Consider the following 21,754-nt stretch of genomic DNA (forward strand, 5'->3'; position numbering starts at 1 on the left):
AGGTCTTCCTAATGGTCGTTTTCCGATTGTTCTTCCAGTCAAGACTTTGAAAGCGTTTCTACTTTCTTCCATTCTAGCTACATGACCCGCCCACCTATGCCTTCTAGACTTGACGACCCTAACAATGTTGGGTAAACCATATAACTTATGTAGTTCCTCATTATGAAGTTTCCGCCATTCCCCATACCCGTTCCTCTTGGGTCCGAATATTCGTCTAAGGATCTTGTTCTCAAATACCTTCAGTCTATGTTCTTCCCTCAGAGTAAGTGACCATGTTTCGCAGCCATACAAAACAACAGGCATAATTATCGTTTTGTATATTTTAGGCTTCAATTTCCTCGACATTTTCTTCAACAAGTTTTTTCTTTTTTAGTCTGTGTGTGATGTATTATATAGATTGAATAGTCTTTATCATACTTAAAAGTAAACGCAGAGAAAACTAAATACATGGAAGTGCGTCGGGACCGGAATACAGCAAATTATGGATGCGTTAAAATATTAAATAATACTTTTGATAAAGTGGATAGTTTCAAATATCTAGGATCAATATTAACGGAGGAAAATCATATTCACGGAGAATTTAAATGTCGACTAAACGCAGGGAATTCGTGTTACTATTCGGTTCAAAATCTCTTGTCGTCGCGAATTCTGTCGAGGAATTTGAAACTTAAAATATACAAAACGATAATATTGCATGTTGTTCTGTATGGCTGCGAAACATGGTCGCTTACTCTGAGGGAAGAACATAGCCTGAAAGTATTTGAAAACAAGATCCTGAGACGAATATTCGGACCCAAGAGGAACGAGAATGGGGAATGGCGGAAACTTCATAACGAGGAACTACATAATTTATATGGTTTACCCAACATTGTGAGGGTTGTCAAGTCTAGGAGGCTTAGATGGGCGGGTCATGCAGCTAGAGTGGAAGAAAGTAGAAACGCTTTCAAAGTCTTGACTGGAAGACCAATCGGAAAACGACCATTAGGAAGACCTAGGCGCAGATGGGAGGACAATATATGAAGATGGATCTCGCAGAGATAGGAATGCAAAGTAGAAACTGGATCCAATTGGCTAAGGATAGAAGTCAGTGGAGAGCTTTTGTGAACGCGGCATTGAACGTCCGGGTTTCATAGGCCATAGAGAGAGAGAGAGAGAGTCTTTGTCATTCCCATAGACATTTATAGAAATATTAAGTAATTTTTCGACTTTTGGAATATCGCTTAGTTTTACAGGAAAATGAATATTTTTTAGTATGGATTCTAAGTTTGACAATTGTTCATCATCTTTTGGTACTCGTTCAGGATGTGAATTTGTAGGATATAAGGCACTGTATAATGAGTATAAGAAGCATTTTTCGTCTTCCTTTTTACATTAGTTACTGCCTTTTTGTTTGAATCTGTTTAGGTAATTCTATGTATGATGATCTTCTGTATGGTATATATTTAACGATTGCTAGTTCAAAAAAGTTAATGTTTATAAGAGCCCAGCCAGAACTTCAAGCTTGAAACTCATCCATTCTTGTTCTTAATGCTTGTTTCATATTAGTTAGTGGTTCCTTTACATTGGTTGATTGATATATTACTCGGTTTTCAGTATTAAAATAAAACTCTTGCATTTCTTTTCCTTTCTTATATTTAGAACAAACATAGATTAATTTTCAATGAGCCATGTTTTTGTAAGCTGAGTTGAATTATTAATTTTCAATGAGCCATGTTTTTGTAAGCTGAGTTTTATTCTTCTTAATATAGCTTTAGATGTTGTTTTAATATTATGTTCTATTGGATCTTCTGGTTTGTATTGTGTTGTGAATCTCCATGTTTCTAATTTTGATTTAAATGTAGTATTTTGACGATTTACATCGATTGGTATTGATTCAGATTTGATTTTTGGTTCTTCAAATACTTCTTTTTTAAATGGAAACAGTTTTAAAGCTCTCTTCCTACCTAATCTCTTAGGTTTTGGTTTTTCCAATATATCTTTTTTAATTGGGAAAGTTTTCCTAAACTTTAATCTGTTTTGCTCATCTTCATATTCTTTAATACGGTCTATGAGTTCTGTTTTTCCTTAATCGGGAATAACTTTTGATCCCCTTTCCTTTACATAAGCTTTTTTTTAATTCCACTACTGTGCGCTTAATTAAATTCATAATTACTCTCTTGTTTTTATTATACAAAAAATAATTTTTAATCATTTTCGTTATTTAATACAACAGCTAATATTCATGTGACGTAGGAAATCTCGATGTTTATTAGTATATTGTATTAGAACATGGCTTTTATGGGAATAACCCATGGAAGTTCCTAATGATCTAATAAAAACTAATTAATTTTTTTTATTATTTTTTCAAATCTACCTCATCATGTTCATCACTATCATTTGTAGGCTCAAGTTCTTTGTCAGTATCATTTGTGGGCTAAAGTTTTTTGTCGCTATCCCAATTTGATTCTGGTGTATATCTTTCTAATACTCCATTCTCTTTTTCTTTTAATAGCATTTCTTGTTCTTTTAATATTTGTTTTTCTAGTAGTACTGTTATGAGTTGAAGATCTTGATGAATAAGGTTAAGTTTATTCTGTATCCATTCATACTGCTTATCCATATTTATTAAATTCAGAAATGAACAAAAAGGAATACCTACTTTCTTATTATTATTATAAAAAAGGAGGTTATGGAAAGGAAACCTATCCCCCAACTTAAGCAATAATGTAGAGAGAACGGAGTATATTTTTATTCAAAGAGTAGAAAAGCAGAAATAATAGCCTTACTCAACGAGCACAGAAATAAGTCTCTAGCAACAACTGCTGCAAATTCACAACAACCAAGTAAACAAGATAAAACAATGATGAATAGAGATGAGCTTATAAAAGACACGATTCAAAGGTTAAACCCTGAGCATATTGTAAACTACTTTCAGAATCCGATTTGTAGAAATATAGTTATAAATGAACTTAGTAGTCGAAAATTCAAAGAATGGAAACAAAGTTTAGAAATAAAGATCTTACCCGATAACTTTCTACATATCTTCAAAAACAAGATACATTTGTGTTGAGTTACATCAACCCATAAACTGTCACTTTCTTTTATTGAACGTTATGAAGAACACATCAATTGGGTCAGATTATCAAACAGGAGAGACTTAGTTAGATACGAAAACATTATTAATAAGTATAGTGATAAACTTTTCTGAGACATATTGTGTGAACGAAGGTATGGTTCATGTTGTTATCATCATTTAAAACCAGATTTCGTACGAAACCATAAAGAACATACAAGACGACATATTCATTGGGAAGACTACACGTATAAATACGTTCAACAAATGAGTGAAGATTATGTTAATGAATTTAAAGAAAACGTTGATTGGCTCGTCTTTGGTGAAGAAAATAACTGGAGAAATATTCGCAAAAACAAGCTATTGAGGTTTGCACACAATTCCAAGAATACTTACTTTGGAGCATACTCTCTTGCAAAACAGATTTGCTTAAACTTACATTCCTAAAGACCTTTATAGACAAACTTTGTTGGGATATAGTTTCTAAAAATTGTCGCATTTCAGGAAAAGAACTAACAGCCTTCTTGAGAGAATTTGATTCTATTATCGATTTGCACGATATTACACCACTGCTAGATGAAGCACATGTGAGAAATAACAAAATAAAGTTTACTGGTCAAATGTTAGTTTACACGATAAAAACGAAAAATTCGTTCTCGAGTTCGAAAGCAAAGATTTAGAGTAAAAACAGCATAATACGCACTTGTTGCGATAGGAAGTTCTCAGAAAACTTTCTAATGAAAATCACAGGTAAGATCGATATGTTTAAATTGTTAAGAGTAAATAAGCATGTCACGAGTCCCTCAGAAACAAACTAATGCTACTCTTAACAGGTTTACATTTAATAGAGAACTCAGAAGAATGCTCAATATGCAAAGAAACAAAAACTGAATTATGTAAAATGACGTGTAAGCTTGTGTTCTGTGTTGAATATATGCTTACCTATTTAAGAATTAATAACACTTGTCCTTTCTTGTAGAACAGTTATTATACTTAACAACAACAACAATGTATATCCTGAAGAAAATCCTGATTTTGATAATCCGTTTTTTTTCTGTGGAAGATTGGAAATATCAACATCGAATATTGATGTTAAGTTTTTTTGAAATGATAATCACAAAAGTTATATCGAAAGTTTTTACATAGGACTCGATGTTAACCGATAATAGAAACAATCAATTTTTTTAATTTCTTTAACCAAATCTTCTTCTGATAGAACGTCCAAAACTCATTACCCTTACCTTTACGAATATCTAATTCTTTTTGCACTAGGTTGAATAACTTAATACTGTTAGGATCTCGAAACTTTTCGTATATTATCTCATGATCTGGATATTTTTCTTCTGCCTCATTAGGAGGCTTATATAGACTTCTCTTTTGGCATCTGATAGCATAATAAGGGAAAGGATAATTAAGTTTGTTCTTCTTGTATATGATTAGGCAATTATCTTTTGAATCATCGTCTGTATATGGTGCTGCTATTTTTTTAAGCCCTTGTTCTCAAGACAACTTTTCCGTCTGTATTTCTATATCTTGCATTCGTGTTTGGAGTAATTCGTTGTTAACTCTATATTGCTTAAAGTCTTGGATGAAATAGTCTTCGATAATATCATAACACTTTTTTAAAAATCTTTAGATAACAAAAAGGCAACAGCTAGAAATATTTCTTGTGTACATAAGTTCCACATATGATTAAGGTTGCTTCTTTGTCTCCTCCTTTTATTAGGTATGTGGAAGAGCAATTCCTATAATTAGAGGAGTTCGTTAATTCTAGCTCGTAGTATCTTATTAGCTCTTGCGACTTTTTTTTTAGCCAATTATCAAACCTCTTACCACCATTTTGACACAACTTAGTAGCAATGAAGTATCTTGTACTCTTATCCACAATCAATTTAAAATCTCCAAAAATAGCATACCAATAAATGTCTTTAATCTGTTCGTAACAAATAACGATTAAACTACCCATAGTACTCGTATTTATTGTTTAGAAAATATTTTTTAACATTATTTCCTTACCAGCGAGTTTTACTGTATAAGGTGAGTTTTTGAAGTGGCCCGAATTTGGTTCACTTAGTTTGTTATTGTAATATTCTAATATTTCATTTGAAACTTTATTTTCTAACGTTTTTTTAAAATCTTCTACCTCCCATTGCACACAATTTAGTAGCATTGAAGTAACCTGTGTTCTTATCTATAATCAGTTTAAAATCACCAAAGATACCATACCAATATCTTTAGTCTGTTCGTAACATATCTCGTTCAAACTTTGATCCATACTAACCTATTATGGTTATTATTCCATAAAAATAATATTTAAATTTATACTACAACATTACTTTTATCGATCCAGCTATTATGTGAATCATCAAATACTATACATTTAACGTATGCTTTGTCACCTTTCTTTCTCAACACCTCCACTAAGTATTCATCGTTATGTTTCGTCTTTAATAGTTCTGGTTCGTAAAATCTACCTTGCACATACTCTTTTTCTAAAGCTTTAATTCAATACGTAGGTGCATTAGATGGTATAACTTCGCTAATAACAAATACTTCTGTTGACCAATTAGGTGTATATCCTTTTTCAAATAACCCTTTCGATTTACTTATTTGCTCATTCTTTTTATTAACTTCTATAGGCTTTAAACCAATGGTTCTATGCATAGGATTATTATACTTGTTAACTAGTGTTGGTAATATTTCTATCCATTTATAATCTCCTTGTGTTGTAAATTTTTCCACATGTTTTGTTTAAGTGTTCTATTGAATCTCTCAACAACAGAAGCTTTGTTACCCCTATAGGTTTAGTAATGATTAATCTTATTTTCCTCCATCACCTTCTTAAATTCTTTATTGTAAAACTCTTTGCCTTGATCAGTTTGTAAGTTACTAGGTTTTCTCGTCCTTAATATGGATTCAAATGCTTCTGTAACATTTTTACCGCTTTTATCTTTAACAGGAACAGCAAAAGCATATTTCGAAAACACATCTATAATCGTTAGCAAATACTTATAGCCTTTGTTTAACTTAGATATACCTTTTAACATGCCACTATGCATTTCCACAAGGTGTGTTTGCCATAAATCATTTATACCTTTAACAATAACATTAAACCTAGGATAATTCTTTCCGGAACATTTGTGAATTTCTTTTATGTCTTCTCTAATACCTTTACCTTGTTCTAGTCAATCTTTCTTTTTAACGAATTACGATTTAGTAACACCACATACTGAACTAATACCTTTCTTACTATATCTTCCATTTTGTTTTTTTTCTATTCTAATAGTGTTTTTCTTCGTATCTGTTGATTTCTTACACTTAACACAATACATCCTGTTTATTATATAGAAATTTAAAATTCATCATTACCTAATACTATCCTCCTAACATTATCATTATCACTTGATTCGTTTTCGTATTCATCTTCATCCTCTCTTTCTACATAAATAATAAGCATTAATGATTTGCCTTGTTTCAAATCAGAATTTTTGGATGGTCTAATTGTTAACTGATCATTTATATTAAAGTGTAATGGAAAACTTTCTACTAGAATGTCATTTTAAGTGTGTCTTTAAGTTATGAATTGAAACTTGATTCTGTATGCATTAACTACTTCTATAAAGAAATTTGTAGGCAGCAGCTAAATTATATACAAAAATGACTGGTTTATCAACATCATCTTTTGCCAATCGACATGGTAATTCTACATTTTTTTTGTGTGTAAACTCTTCGTTTGCTTCTTCAAGCTACTCTAATGTTACAACATCTTCTTTATCGATAGCATTAGATACATTAACCCAGTTTTTATTCTTAAAATCAACCCAGGATGTATAATTTGTTGTAAATACTTCTTTTTTATTTTAATGTTAGATGTAAGTTTTAGATGTAAGTATTTTATGATTTTAAATGTCATAAAAGTCCATGCGCAAAGCACCCTGCCGAATCTCACCCTACTCAATCTGTGCTAGTCAAAGATATTTCAAAATGGGTTGCCTAGAGTTTGGCCCAGGAGTTAGGTTATTACACTACTGTCCTTTACCCAAAGAAAGGGTGTTACTTCGAAAGGGTGTTGTGTTAAAGACACATCCTACTTAGGTTCTGTTCGATTTTCACATTTTCCAGTAGCTAACACCTTTTTCCTATCTTTTCTTTGCATAGTATCTCATAAATCAATTCATCCTTATATAGGGTTAAAAGAATTTATTTTCATCTCCGTAACTTCAGTATGTTTATTTACATAGCTGTAGGACGTAATATTGAGGTCTCAAATATTCAATAATAATAATAATAATAATAATAATAATAATAATAATAATATAGGTAACAATTTCCGTATGAGGACACATTGTATTAAAATCTGTAAAATCGCCCGTAGCGTTAGTTTGAAGTTACAAAATAGTCGGGATTAGAGAATAGTGTCAGGATCAACAGGACATACCCTCACAAACGTCCCTACAACTAGCTAAATGTTATAACGGAAAGTTTCGAGGCAAATTTCGTGTAGAAAGTATGGATTCTGAACTCACAAGAGCCGTAAGAAAATTTGTTTTTAAGTGATGGTTATGCCGGCTAAGCTACAGAACACGTCGATGAGGAGAATGAAAGAAATATTGAAATAAAAAAAGTGCGAGGAAGGAGAACACGGAGGAAACCTATACACACGTTGTTTGTTCAGCACAATGCATACTAGGCGGGAGTTAGGTGGAACAGGTTGTACCATTAAATTTACAACACTTCAATAATAATAATAATAATAATAATAATAATAATAATAATGCTATTAAAAGTTTATAGTTGCACTAAAATTTGGCAAAACTTACTTAAACGTAGGGGTTTCGAGGAAGGGGTACAGCTACTCTAATTTAAACGAAAGCTTTCTGCTAATATTTCGTGTAGAAGATATTCTACTTTACGTTTCCAAGAAAATAACTGTAATAGAAAGACCTGAATATAATTGAACACTAAAGCTTGTAATAAACTAACGTGTGGAGTTTCCAGATGTAATTATAAAAGCCTTGCTACAAAAATATATATACAGACCATAAATCAATGAGCTCTGAAGTACAAAGTAACAAAATAATATATAAGATTCAGTCTACATAGCAATTGTTGCTTGAAGAGTGGCATATACTATTTCTAGAATCGAGATAAGACGAGAAATGTTTACGATACTTTTCGTCTCGTCTCGACTCTCATCTCCAAAGCATGTCGATAGAGTTAGTTAGCCTTGTCCCGTCTGGAATTAAAAGTTAAGTCTCATCCCGATTTTGTTTAATTTGGTTTTAGAATCGAGATGAGAAATTCGTCTTTTCATGGGCAACGTTACACAAAACCAATTTTTTTTATTTCTGCTTGTAATGGTATGACCTGAGCGATAATAAATTTTTAATTTTTAAATATTTTTCCGCATAATATTTATTATCACTAGTATTATTCCTGAAAATTTGAAAGTTGAAGTGTTGAAACAAACTAGTATTTATTTATTTATTTACTTATTTATTTATGACTTCTTTTACGTGGCGAAGTTAAGGCTCTGCAGCCTTCTCTGAGCTCCTAACCACTTGCATACATTATATATATTTAAAAAAAACACCAATATATAGAAAATATTAACAATTACAAAAGAAAAGTATTGAACCACATAAGAAAACAATATACTAGTTAATTAAAAAAATGGTTAAGCACTTCAAAAAACAAAAATTGAAAATTAATATTCAATAGGGGAAACAAAAATAACATGGAGAAACCAAAAATTGCATATTGCATATAGCAGTTGTAACGTACCGGTTTACCGGTAGCGATTACATTATATTAATACCGGTATGCATATATTGAAACTCGTTACATGTTTGATGGCTCCCGTATTGTGCATTTGTGCCATTTTATTTTATTATTGTTATGTTCGTGTGTTTGTGTTAATTACATAGGTTAGTTGTTGTTAGGTCGGTTTGGCACACCTTGGCAAACTTTTGTTTCCCCTGCTATTGCATAATTATATAGATTTAGGCTATTATTCTATATCTGAGCACACGTTTGACTTGTAAAACCTATATTGTTAGGCGGAATATAATTATGTATAAATAAATTAATCGGTGTCACAATGTGCATTGTGCTGAGGAAGAACTGCATTACGGTAATACAAATATAATTACGATAATAATAACGAAACATTACCAATGCACTTCAAAATCATATTAAATAGTTGAATAGAAAAAAAAGGGGGATTTGTATTACACATTTTATTAATCTGAAAATTGTATTATTGTTACTCACCAAGATTTTTAATCCAAAATTCTTGTATTTTTATAAGTAATTATCAATAGAACATTAGGCCTAGCGTTAGGCCTAATAATAATGACAATTCAGTGAAGCTTTAGTGAAGTTTTCTGCTGGGTACTACCAAACTCAACTGATTAATAATATTACAAGTATTAGGATTATATTTATAAACAGCAAAATCACTAAATTGGGATAAAGCAAACATAATTCTAATGATAGTTGTTGATATACTGATTTTTCTAAATTAATGCAATTAACAATAGTGTGAATTAATAATTATACATAAAATAGGATATGCACGAGTAGTTAGGTATAGAAGAAGAAGAAGAAGAAGAAAGTAACACACCAGCAGGAAAAGGGGGTGAGAGAACTCGATGTCGAAAATTTAGTATATTACGAAATTATTGGATTTGTGCCATTAACCTATATACAAAAAGTGATCTGGGAATAACCTTAATAGTCTCTTTCGGTTGCCGAGTTCTCACAAAATTTTTATTTAACCTTTTCTGATCCACCCCCGCTGGTCATTAATGTTTGCAAATCGCCATGATGGAAGCAAACATATAACCTCAGTTTGAGAAGACTGGTGACGGCCGAGATTCCCGGCTTTTGGAGAAGGGAAAGTGGGCTGTTATCGGGCTCCTTAAGACTGTAAGTAGTTGTACCTGGCTTCCAGGTAACCTGATTTTTCTTATTTTGAACAATCACATTGACATGGAGATAAAAGTTCGTCTTCTAAGATGGCGTCGGTGACGTAGGAGTGTATTGTGGAATTCAACAGTTGTTTGGAAATTTTTATAAAAACTAATAACTCTTGGAAGTAATCTTGCAAGAAATGATCAATATAAGTACTATGGATAGCTAAATTTCCTTTGCGTTACGCATCTCACTTATCTGCCATAAATGTCTCCACGTTACTATTAATCTTTACAGTCAATTCAAAATTTTGCATGATAGAATGAATCTTAAGTCGGAATGCATTTAAATATAAGCGAATTTACCCTTATTGCGTATTTGGTACATGTTCTTAGTTACTGTAAACTCACGGTATGATTAGCTTAGCTCCGGAATATTTTATGAAGGTTGATTTCACCTTGTGGCTCTTAGATTTAGATGACTGACAAACTAATGAATTGATCCACCACATTAGTATGAATTTTCTTGCATGTTGTAAAAAAAGAAAAAGTAAATAAGTAAAACAATAACGTTCCATATTAGTATTGAAAATATCCTGTCACGTACTTACGTTTCTTATCATCAATCATACCATATGTACATAATTCGCTGTCCATTATTTTTTTCTTTCTTTTCCTTTCTTTTCTTTGTAGTGCATAAATAAAATATTTAATGTGTTGTCCGAGGGCGGGCTAAATGCTTAAGCCATATCTGATATATGCTACAGTTTTAGAACTCAGTTGGAGTTATACAGTAGCAACACAGATTGGAGGACATTGTAGAATATGAGTGACAGTTAGATAATTATGTCTTCAGAAATGGAACGTTCAGGGGTACAGCTACTCTAATTTAAACGAAAGCTTTCTGCTATTATTTCGTGTAGAAAATATTCTACTTTACGTTTCCAGGAAAATAACTGTAATAGAAAGACCTCAATGTAATTGAAAACTAAAGCTTGTAATAAACTAACGTGTGGAGTTTGCAGATGTAATTATAAAAGCTTTGCTACAAAAATATATACATAGACCATAAATCAGTGAGCTCTGAAGTACAAAGTAGCAAAATAATATATAAGATTCAGTCTACATAGCAATTGTTGCTTAAAGAGTGGCATATACTATTTCTAGAATCGAGATAAGACGAGAAATGTTTACGATACTTTTCGCCTCGTTTCGATTCTCATCTCCAAAGCATGACGATAGAGTGACTTAGCCTTGTCCCGTCTGGAATTAAAATGTTAAGTCTCATCCCGATTTTGTTTTGTTTGTTTTTAGAATCGGGATGAGAAATTCGTCTTTTCATGGGCAACGTTACACAAAACCATTTTTTTTATTTCTGCTTGTAATGGTATGACCTGAGCGATAATAAATTTGTAATTTTTAAATATTTTTCCGGATAATATTTATTATCACTAGTATTATTCTTGAAAATTTGATAGTTGAAGTGTTGAAACAAACGAGTATTTATTTATTTATGTATTTATGACTTCTTTTGTGTGGCGAAGTTAAGGATCTGCAGCCTTCTTCGAGCACTTAACCACGTGCATACATTATATATATTTAAAAAACACACCAATATATAGAAAATATTAACAATTACAAAAGAAAAGTATTGAACCACATAAGAAAACAATATACTACTTAATTTAAAAAATGGTTAAGCACTTCAAAAAACAAAAATTGAAAAATAATATTCAATAAGGGAATCAAAAATAACATGGAGAAACCAAAAATTGCATATTGCATATAGCAGTACTAGAGGTATGAATAAGCTGTACAAATTAACATAGGTTACCTATTGGTTGTGTGTTCATAAGTGGGTTATTAATAATCTGGTAAAACGAAGATGCCTCATGTGTTACCAGTGTCCTTATCTTTACTTAAGAGAAGGGAATATACCGATTTTTTTTAATTTGGCAACTGTGGAAACGTTTTGTATTAATTAAAGTAAACTGTTCGAGAGGCGTGTAATACTTACTGTGAACGATTTTGAGTATGAATCAGAATTGTGACTGCGGATGGAGAGCAAGAAATTTTCTTGTGATCTTGTGCTTCTAGTATGAAAATCTCATAAATATAAAAATCTACGGGCTAGATACGATGGTTCTGACGTAGTAAGTATTTTGTACAATAGGGTAAGATTATGTAAATTTCTTCTTCCGACTAACGTCAGCCATGACAGTTTTTTTATAAAAAGATGTGAGATGTTCCCTGTAAGTTATTTTGAAAATAAATCCATTGCAGGCATTTTGCACTCTTTGCAAGCGCTTTGATTGATTTTCTGTTAGATCAGAATAGACTGAGTCGTAATAGTCAAGATGTAGGAACACCAGCACCTTGACAAGTTTGATCTTCAAAGATATTGGTAAGAAAATTCATAGTCAATTTAACGTATGTAGGGCACCAAATGCTCTCTTACAAACTCCATTTATTTGATCTGACCAGGAGAAATTTTGATTTATTATGACTCCGAAATTTTTGGCAGCTGTAGAGAATGGAATAACAGTATTGGACAATATTATATTTGGGAGCTGATAGATATTAATAGAAGAAAGAATTCTTGAGGAGCCAATTAAGATGCACTGCGATTTTGTTGCATTTAATTTTAACCCATGAGCCGTAGACCAGTCGCTGATTTTGTTTAACTCAGTATTTATTTTCTCAATCGCATTATTAATATATTGTTGGGGAAAAGAAGCATATAACTGAAAATTATCAGCGTTAATATGGTATTTACAATAGGTGAGAATTTTAGGGAGATCATTAATGTAAAGGGCAAAGAGAAGGGGACCTAGTACGCTACCCTGCGGCACTCCACTTTTGATACAATGCCATGTCGATATGTGATCCTGATTGATCACTACTCTTTGTTTACGTTCGTGAAGGTAAGAATGAAACCATTTAACCACGGATTCAGAAAAATTAAACAATAATGATAATTTCTGAACTAATATGTCAAAATAAAAGGTTTGAAATGCCTTACTATAGTCAAGAAGAGTAAGGAGCGTCAGGTTTCTTTTATAAATAGCCAACCTTATATCCTCCGTTATGTTTACTAGTACAGTGCATGTGCTATGATTACTTCGAAAACCAGATTGAAATGTATCCAATAAATTATTTGTTGTTAAGTATTCCTGAATTTGATCATTTACAATATATTCAAAATTTTTGAAAGCTCGGGAAGTACACTGATAGGACGATAGTCTGCAATATTATCAGTGTTGTTCTTTTTTGGAAGTGGGGGGACCTTAGCGAGTTTCAATACTGTGGGAAAAGTACCTGTTTCAAGAGAGTAATTAAAAATGTCAGTGAAAGGATTAAGTACATGCAGTAGGATTTTCTTGATCATGGTTATTGAAATATCATCTGTACCAGTGGCTTTACATTTAATTCTTTGGATCGCTTTTAATACATGTGCTGTACGTGAGAAGACGAGAACAGAGAGTTAATTTCCGAAGCTACAATATTATTCATTGTTTGCAGTTTCATGGAGGCTGGTACCATACAAGTTTGACAGAAAAAAGTGTTCAATTCATCTGGCGTATAGTTAACTGCTATCTTGGCTATGTTTCTCCCAACACCTAATACTTTAGCCTTTTCCAAAGAACTGCTCCATTATTTTGGAATTCAAGTATTTAATAGGCAAAGCGCCGTTTTCCCTTCCTTACTTCTTGAGTGCAACGGTTTCTTAACATCCTATTATTTCGAATTTCGTATTAGGATATTGTGCTATCATTGGAAGGATCACTATTTTTAACATGTCTCCTGTATGCTCGATAAGCTTTATCTCTCCGCGCCATTAACGAAGTAATTCATTGGTTTAGCATGGTGATGGGTTTTGCGAAACACGTTTCTTAACTACAGGGGCGTGTCTATCATAGAAATTTATTATTAAAAAATTATTAAAGAAGTATTCAAATATTTGAATGTAATAAAGCGTGTGTTATCGCTGGTCAACCGCCATTAACATTCCTAAAGTAAAAAAAAAAAAAAAAAAATGCTCGACGTGTATTCGATCGAAAAAGGTCCAGATTACTCGCCAATCGCCTAGACCACTGAATTACAATCACTACGCTGTAAATGATTCGTACTGTTCGATTTAATTCTCGTACTGTGCATTTGTTTCAAAGCAGCCACGGTCAAAGATTTATGACAGCCACGGTATAAACGATGGCTCAATTTGATATATTGATACAAACTACAGCCTCTTATTTTGAGAATAGAAAGATATGGAAACTACTCAGTGGTACTCCATTTCATATTTGTACAAAATTTCATGGAATAAAAAACATTGAGTGTAATTTTATCATGAAATAAAGAAAATGATTATTTTTTTGTTGCTACTTACTCATTATCTCTATTCACATTTCCTTATTTGTTGAATTTGTTACAGGCGCGATAACGTATTACCATTCCACGGAGAAGACGATACGTGTATTACTTTAAAGGAAACCATTTCTCATTCAAATGAGGAATCTCATACTTTGATGCAGTTTGGCAAGGGGTTTCATTTATCACTTTTGTCAAGGCATATTCTAGCTCAGGAGAGTGAAAAGCGTCATACCTACCGAAAGAGTGAAAAACACTTAAGTGAAAGTTCAACTTTGTCAAGCATTAACTTAGTGCACACAGGTCAAAAATCCCACATCTGCGGAGTATGTGGAATGGAATTTAGTGTATGTTCATGTTTGGCTACGCACATGTTAAATCGTACAGGAGCAAGGTTACACACATGCCAAGAGTGTGGTAAGTCATTTACTCGACGTTCATATTTGGATAGACACATTTTAATGCACACAGGAGAAAAACCTCACGCGTGCCAAGAGTGTGGTAAGGGATTTAAACGACGTTCTGATTTGGCTACACACACGTTAATCCACACAGGAGAAAGACCTCACACGTGCCAACAGTGTGGTAAGGCATTTAATCGACGTTCCAATTTGTCTTCACACCTGTTAATCCACACAGGAAAAAGATGCTACACATGCCACGAGTGTGGTAAGGGATTTAATAATCGTTCATCTTTGGTTAGACACGTGTTTATCCACATACGAGAAAAACCACACACGTGCCAAGAGTGTGGTAAGGGATTTAGTGCACGTTCAGATTTTGCTACACACATGTTAATCCACAGAGAAAGTTGCTACACATGCAACGAGTGTGGTAAGGCATTTTATCGACGTTCATATTTGGCTTCACACATGTTAATCCACACAGTAGTAAAGCATCACACGTGCCAAGAGTGTGGTAAGGGTTTTAAACATCGTTCAAGTTTGGTTACTCACCTGTTAATCCACACAGGAAAAAAACCACACACGTGCCAAGAGTGTGGTAAGGCATTTACTCGACGTTCATATTTGGCTACACACACATTAATCCACACAGGAGAAAAACCTTACACATGCAAAGAGTGTGGTAAGTCATTTAGTCGACATTCCAGTTTGGCTTCACACATGTCAATCCACACAGTAGTAAAGCATCACACGTCCCAAGACAAGACATAATTTCAGCTGCTATTTTTACGCGCGTTATGAAAATCTTACAATCCCAAGTCGAGTGCTTGAGTAGTATGTTCGACAAAGGAATGTCATTTGTGCTATGTTATCCCATCTTTACTGTAGTTCCATATGTAAGCCCAAGATATGTTCACCAAATGAAGAATTTTATCACCTTGTGACAACATTTGGAAATGATTCATGGCATGTTTCAACTAAAATTGAGGACTGTTCGTATATGGTCTGCAGAAACACCGGACGAAGTTTGTTTTGGATAGACTTACTTGGGCTCAAATAATTTCACACTCACCTACGAGATCATTCTGTGCTGTGCTGCCCTATTTATTTTAATACTACAAACAATCCGCCCCTGTGGTCTTGCGGTCGTTTATCTATGTAGAGAATTGGTTGAGAAAACCACTATCCACTCTTCTTTACCAATACTTTCAGACACGTTTCAATTACCACTAAACAGCATATTCCAGCAACTAACTAATATTCATACCACAGTCCGTAAAATTGATTATAATGCATTGTATATTTAGATAGTATAGTTTAAACGTGTTTTTTTTCACTGCACTTTTGACCAGCATTCTTCTCTACATCACACTCGTGACATTCATTGTTCTTAACCCTACAGTGGTAACGTGAAAGAAAATTTCATGAATGGTAACACTTTGCTTCCTGGACCCAGGACCATTTTTGCCTTTTAAGATGTGAACTAGGATTTAAATTTCTATTATATTTACAATATTAAATACAAACACCAGATAGTGGATACGCTTTAAACGAAACTGTACATTCACTTTATTGAAGCAATATCTTTCTTGTTATAATTAAGTTCGATACCTATGTGACTATTTTATTGCTTAAATACCAGCACTCAAAATAAAATATTTATTAACTAGAAAGAAGTAAACAAGGATTTCTCCTAATAGGGGTGTATTACACATAAGGAAACTCATTATGTTCACTGTTGACTCATTATGTTTCATATCGAAAAGACGAGACTTCACGAGAAACTAATCAATTTCTTTATATTCATAAACTATTAGCATTTGGCAACCACACTCTTCAAAACGTTCATCTTTTGCACAACCATGAATATTACACGTTCAGCACGCAGCTCGCAACATTCTTCATTTCGATTTTCATGCCAGTTACAATGGTTCGTACGTGCAATTTCATGTATCTTCACTCGAAACAAATATTTAACTTCATAGTAATCATATATACCTAGGTATTTGAATATGACTTTTATTTCTATTTCTCAACATTCTCTTCTACTTACTTCATAAACTCATATTTGAACAATTATTATACGAGGAACAATTTCACACATTGCTTATCAGTAAAACGCATCTCACTTCCAAATTTACTTGCAAATTTACCGGCTATCAACTCATTCGACCCGATAAGAAGCTTCCGACTCGATGCGCCACCAGCGCCGTGACAATAGTATTTTATCCTTACACATGGTATAGTATTGACTCTCCATCTAATATTCCAGAACATCTAATCATAACTATTTATTACAGATCTGTATGTGTCACAATGACAGTCATCTATGTTCGACCAGGTCGTCCTATTCCCCTCCCATTCCAATATATTTCTAATAATTTCCGACATTACCTGATCTCTTCCAATATTAACTTCCATAGCCGCTCAGACCGAGAAAAAACAGCTTTTAACAATTTTATCCCTGCCTCCACTACATGCTTCATTCACCCATTACCAAAACCAATCCGTTCCTGATCTAACACTACTCCTGACATAGTGATCACATGGTCTCTCGCCCACAGTATTTTCATGTACATTCTAGATCCTCTGGGTAGTTAACATGTGCCCATTACACTCACTCAAAAAGTTTCCACTACTTCTTCCTCCGTCTGAGCACCTTCTCGGCTAATACTTCGCTACTAAACTTACTAAACTCATACACTGTCAGCGGCTTATCCTCCTTTTACTAAAAATGAATTAGTCCTTTGAATAACAAAACTGGTTCAATTTGGCCCAGATGATCTTTTATAAAGAAATGCCACAATATAGAAAAGAGGTGGTGGGCTAATATTTTTGGTATTCTTGCATTACCAACCATTTTTACTTTTGGAAATTATTTCAGTAGAATTCATATTTAAAAAACACAAAATACCCCCCAAAATGGCAGAAAGTGTAGCTAGGTCATTTTCATCCAGTTTTGGATACCTCGCGGCACGGCTTACAAAAATATCATTTTATTATTATTATTATTATTATTATTATTATTATTATTATTTTGCCGATTGAAATGAAACCTAGAATAATCACTTCTTCGTTCTACCGAGCTTTGATTCGGGTAAGAGTAATAGTAAATATTATTTTATGAAACTCCTTTTTTCCCCACTCTTTCCCACGTCCACGCGTCACTACATATTTCCTTCTCAGCAATTGTTATATTTTGGTTCATTTCCCTAAAATATCTGGTTTCATTTTTAGCAAAATACGTGATTTTTCACCCCTTAAAAGTACATAGGTTGGATAAAAAGTACTGGCAACCTGCTGGCACGCGCCAGTCTAGTGACGGAGAACCGCGAGGTGGCAGCACCGGAGAAGACAATCTCAGTTGAGGAACTTAGGTGAGTGGGAACGCTGTTGAGTCAGTCAGTCAACGAGAGCAGTGGCGTCAAATTGGTATCGCGAGTTGAAGCGCTCTAAACACAATGTTCACTAAACATGAACAGCATTCGTAGATCAAAATTGAAGTGGCACGTGGTCGTAGTGCACGAGAATGTTTTCAGGGACTGAGGGAAGCCTGTGGTGATGATGCGTTGCCATACCGCACCGTAGCTGGATGGGTTAAAGTGTTTCGTGAAGGCAGACAGAACGTGGAAGACCGCCAATGTTCTGGACGACCTCCAGTGGACAACATGACAATTCAGCTCCTTGCATCCTTGCTGGACGTGGATAGACGGTGGACTGCGCGTGAGTTATCGGCAGAGGTTGGGTTGTGCCATAAAACTGTGCTTCACATTTTGAACGACATCCTAGGTTTTCGCAAATTTGCAGCACGTTGGGTTCGACATGTCATTACCGAGGTGCAGAAATGGTACCGATATGCACTGGCACAAGAATTGCTCGACCGTCACCAGAGGGAGGGTGACAATTGCTTGGGCAGGATCATTACCATTGATGAAACCTGGGTTCGATCCTACGAACCATGTTTGAAGCGCCAATCCAACGAATGGAAGCATCCCGGCTCCCCTCGGCCAAAGACTGTGCGCACTAGTCAGGGAGTAGTGAACGTGATGTTGATAGTGGCGTATGATGTCCAAGGGGTTATCCTGCACCATGCTGTACCAGCAGGGCAGACTGTGAATGCGCCATATTACTGTACGTTCTTGCAAAACCATCTGCGTCCCACACTTCGGAGAAAGCGACCTGGTCTTTTGGCACGGACCCCAATCATTTTGCACGACAATGCACGCTGTCACACAACTACCACCGTGACGGACCTTCTACGTGCCTGTAACTGGGAGATTCTGAAACTTCCACCATATTCGCCGGATATGAGTCCGTGCGATTATGACCTGTTTTCCAAGATGAAGCAACCATTTCGCGGACAACGATACAACACCAGACAGGCCATCTTCAATGCCTTAGGGCGGTCGCTGCGAGACATAGCCAGAGTACAACGTGCTGACGGAATACGGCGCCTTCCATATGTGTGGCAGAAGGTTGTGGACATGGGGTGATTACATTGAAGGAATGTAGAACATATTTTCCCTTCTAATACAGTCATTTGTAAATTATAACATTTGTGCCATTACTTTTTATCCATCCCTTGTATGTAATCTGTCACAAGCTTGTTTGCAAAACGCATTGCACCAGCAAACCGCTCTGCTAGGACTGTCAGGTGTAATCAAAATACAATGTGTGACAGAATTTATTCCTAACAAAGCGTATTTCTATGTATACATTTCTAATGTTACAGTACTATAATTCAGGTATTGTTTGAAAGAATCAAAAGCAACCACTGACAGTGTATACAGCGTATGAAATTTACTGTAAGAAGCACGAATGGGTCAAAATAACCCACGCTTAGTACTTTACCTAACATTTTAGGTTTGGTTCTCTAAGGGTTAATCCACTCTAATCTCTACCACCAATCATTCAACTCGCAATTGAGCTTTTCATCCCTCAAACCGCATATATATCACCTCATCATCGTAAAATTCCTCCGCGCTACTTTCGTCTAGTTAAACACTCACGTCAAATCTATACAGAATATGTTTTCACTGGCAACCGCGAAGCTCTTCAGCAACATAGAACCCTCCACCGAACAGTGTATAAATTACGACAGTGGATTAAAACCTGAAACACAATTTCTGCCTTATCGCACCCTTCGCAATATTAGTTTCAACGCATTAGCTGGTAAATTTACCCAAACCTCTTATCCTCTCTTACATCACGATCAGGAATTGTACAGAGACCAAGGAAAAGCTAAAACCTTTGCTTCCAAATTATATTACATTATTTTTACACCTCTATCATTCACTTAGCATTTTAGGCCTAATTATCATCCTGTAGGCATTTCAACTTCAATTCACCACATATCAATCTTCAACCCAACACATATACTCACAAAGCACTCACTACCTTCATTTCTACCACTGAAATCACACATTTCATCTATCATAAATGTTATAATGACCCGAAAATCAATAACATCTATCGACATGTAAGACAAGTCCACGAATACTGCTAAATCTTACAAATCATCCAAATTTTTCTTTTTTTTTAAAATCAACAATGCTGTCCGATACAGCTCAACAGAATCTTCAACCAAATTCTAGGGAAAAATATCGTCAAATGACTTCATGCTCATGTTTCTCATTACTATCTTTACCACACCATCAAGCAGGCTCCCGACCACAAATTACCATGAACGATCAGCTTCTGCGTCTCCTCAGCTGCATCCATAAGCAGTATAATACCACCAAGCCATCCTGCCTGGTACTCTTTAATTTAGAAAAGGCATTTAATGACGTGTAGCGTTAGGGTTTGCCTTCAAACCTGCTACACTTTCGCCTTATCGCATATATCCATTTTATTTAGAATTTCTTGTCTGGCCACAGTACTTACGAATACCTTAATCAACAGTCATATCAAATGATATTTATGTACTCAGCCGTATTTAAGGCTCTTTACTATCACCCTTATTATATCTGTTTCATGTTGTTGACATGCCTCTTTCCCCACAATATATTCAGTTATTTCCATACGCTGATGATACAGCTTTTTTTGCAATTTGCAGTATTATACACTAAGTAAACAACGCCTTACAACCAATAATACAGACGTTTGGTCTGTGGTGCAATAAATAGCTACTGAAATCCAATGCTGCTAAAACCCAAACTACAGCATTTCTGGCCCATAAGAAACGCTCCAGATTTCACAGTAATTCACTTTCATCACTGTTAACGACAACTGTTTTAGAATCTCCAAAACTGTTAATACTTAAGACTCACCATAGATAGACACCTCAGATGGAAGACTTACGTCCAGGACATCAATAGAAAGGCATACATTTGACTCAATATATTAAAACGACTTACTGATACAATCTGGAGTAGTTCTACAAACCTACTCTTAAACACTTATGTAGTCTTCCTTCGACCTGTGATTAGTTACGGCCATACCGTTAGGTCTCGGCAGCTACGCCCTTTTTTTATCAAAAACTTAAGGTTCTCGAACATCGCACACTCAGAATTCTATACCACATCAATCTCCTGAGCTCTATGCTCGCGTGACTTTTCCATACATATGGTTCCATGTAGAAAAGCTTTGCCTCAAATACTTCCGGAACGCTCCATCCTCATCGTCCACTCCTCTCTGATTCCATCAACGCTCATATTTATTTTTATATCGTTCACAGCATCAGTCATTCTACCTCTTCCTCCTCTTTACAATGTATCATTATTCCTTACCACAGAATCATCGAGATCTTCCCCTCATCAGAAAGTTTCTTCTCTATCACCCTCCGCACAATATCATACAATCATATTCTACACAATAATTCCTTTGTCACTAACAGAGCTACCCATCCCCTTGAATAATGCTTGAAGAAGTCCCCGAGGGATAAGAATATCCGTCATTTTACAATATATTATAGTTTCTCTCGTCCAAACGCACCTCGTCTCATAGATTTCACTTAACAACGCAATATGATGAAATGTAAATCCAAATATTTTCATCATGATGTCCATAAATCATTG

At 34.5% G+C, this 21,754-nt stretch overlaps 1 protein-coding gene across 1 annotated transcript in view; it reads left to right on the forward strand.

Annotated features, from left to right (window-relative positions):
* The window catches only part of LOC145690970 (uncharacterized), a 53,882-nt gene extending 37,883 nt beyond the window's left edge, over positions 1-15,999 (forward strand). The window contains exon 2 of the mRNA XM_081766442.1: positions 14,399-15,999. Within this exon, the coding sequence (XP_081622568.1) occupies positions 14,399-15,509 (1,111 nt within the window). The 3' untranslated portion in view covers positions 15,510-15,999. The remainder of the gene's footprint in view (positions 1-14,398) is intronic.
* The last annotated feature ends 5,755 nt before the right edge of the window (positions 16,000-21,754 follow it).

The sequence above is a fragment of the Thermobia domestica genome, chromosome 7, assembly GCF_964235325.1.
Source record: "Thermobia domestica chromosome 7, izTheDome1.hap1.1, whole genome shotgun sequence".
Taxonomy (NCBI): Eukaryota; Metazoa; Arthropoda; class Insecta; order Zygentoma; family Lepismatidae; genus Thermobia; species Thermobia domestica.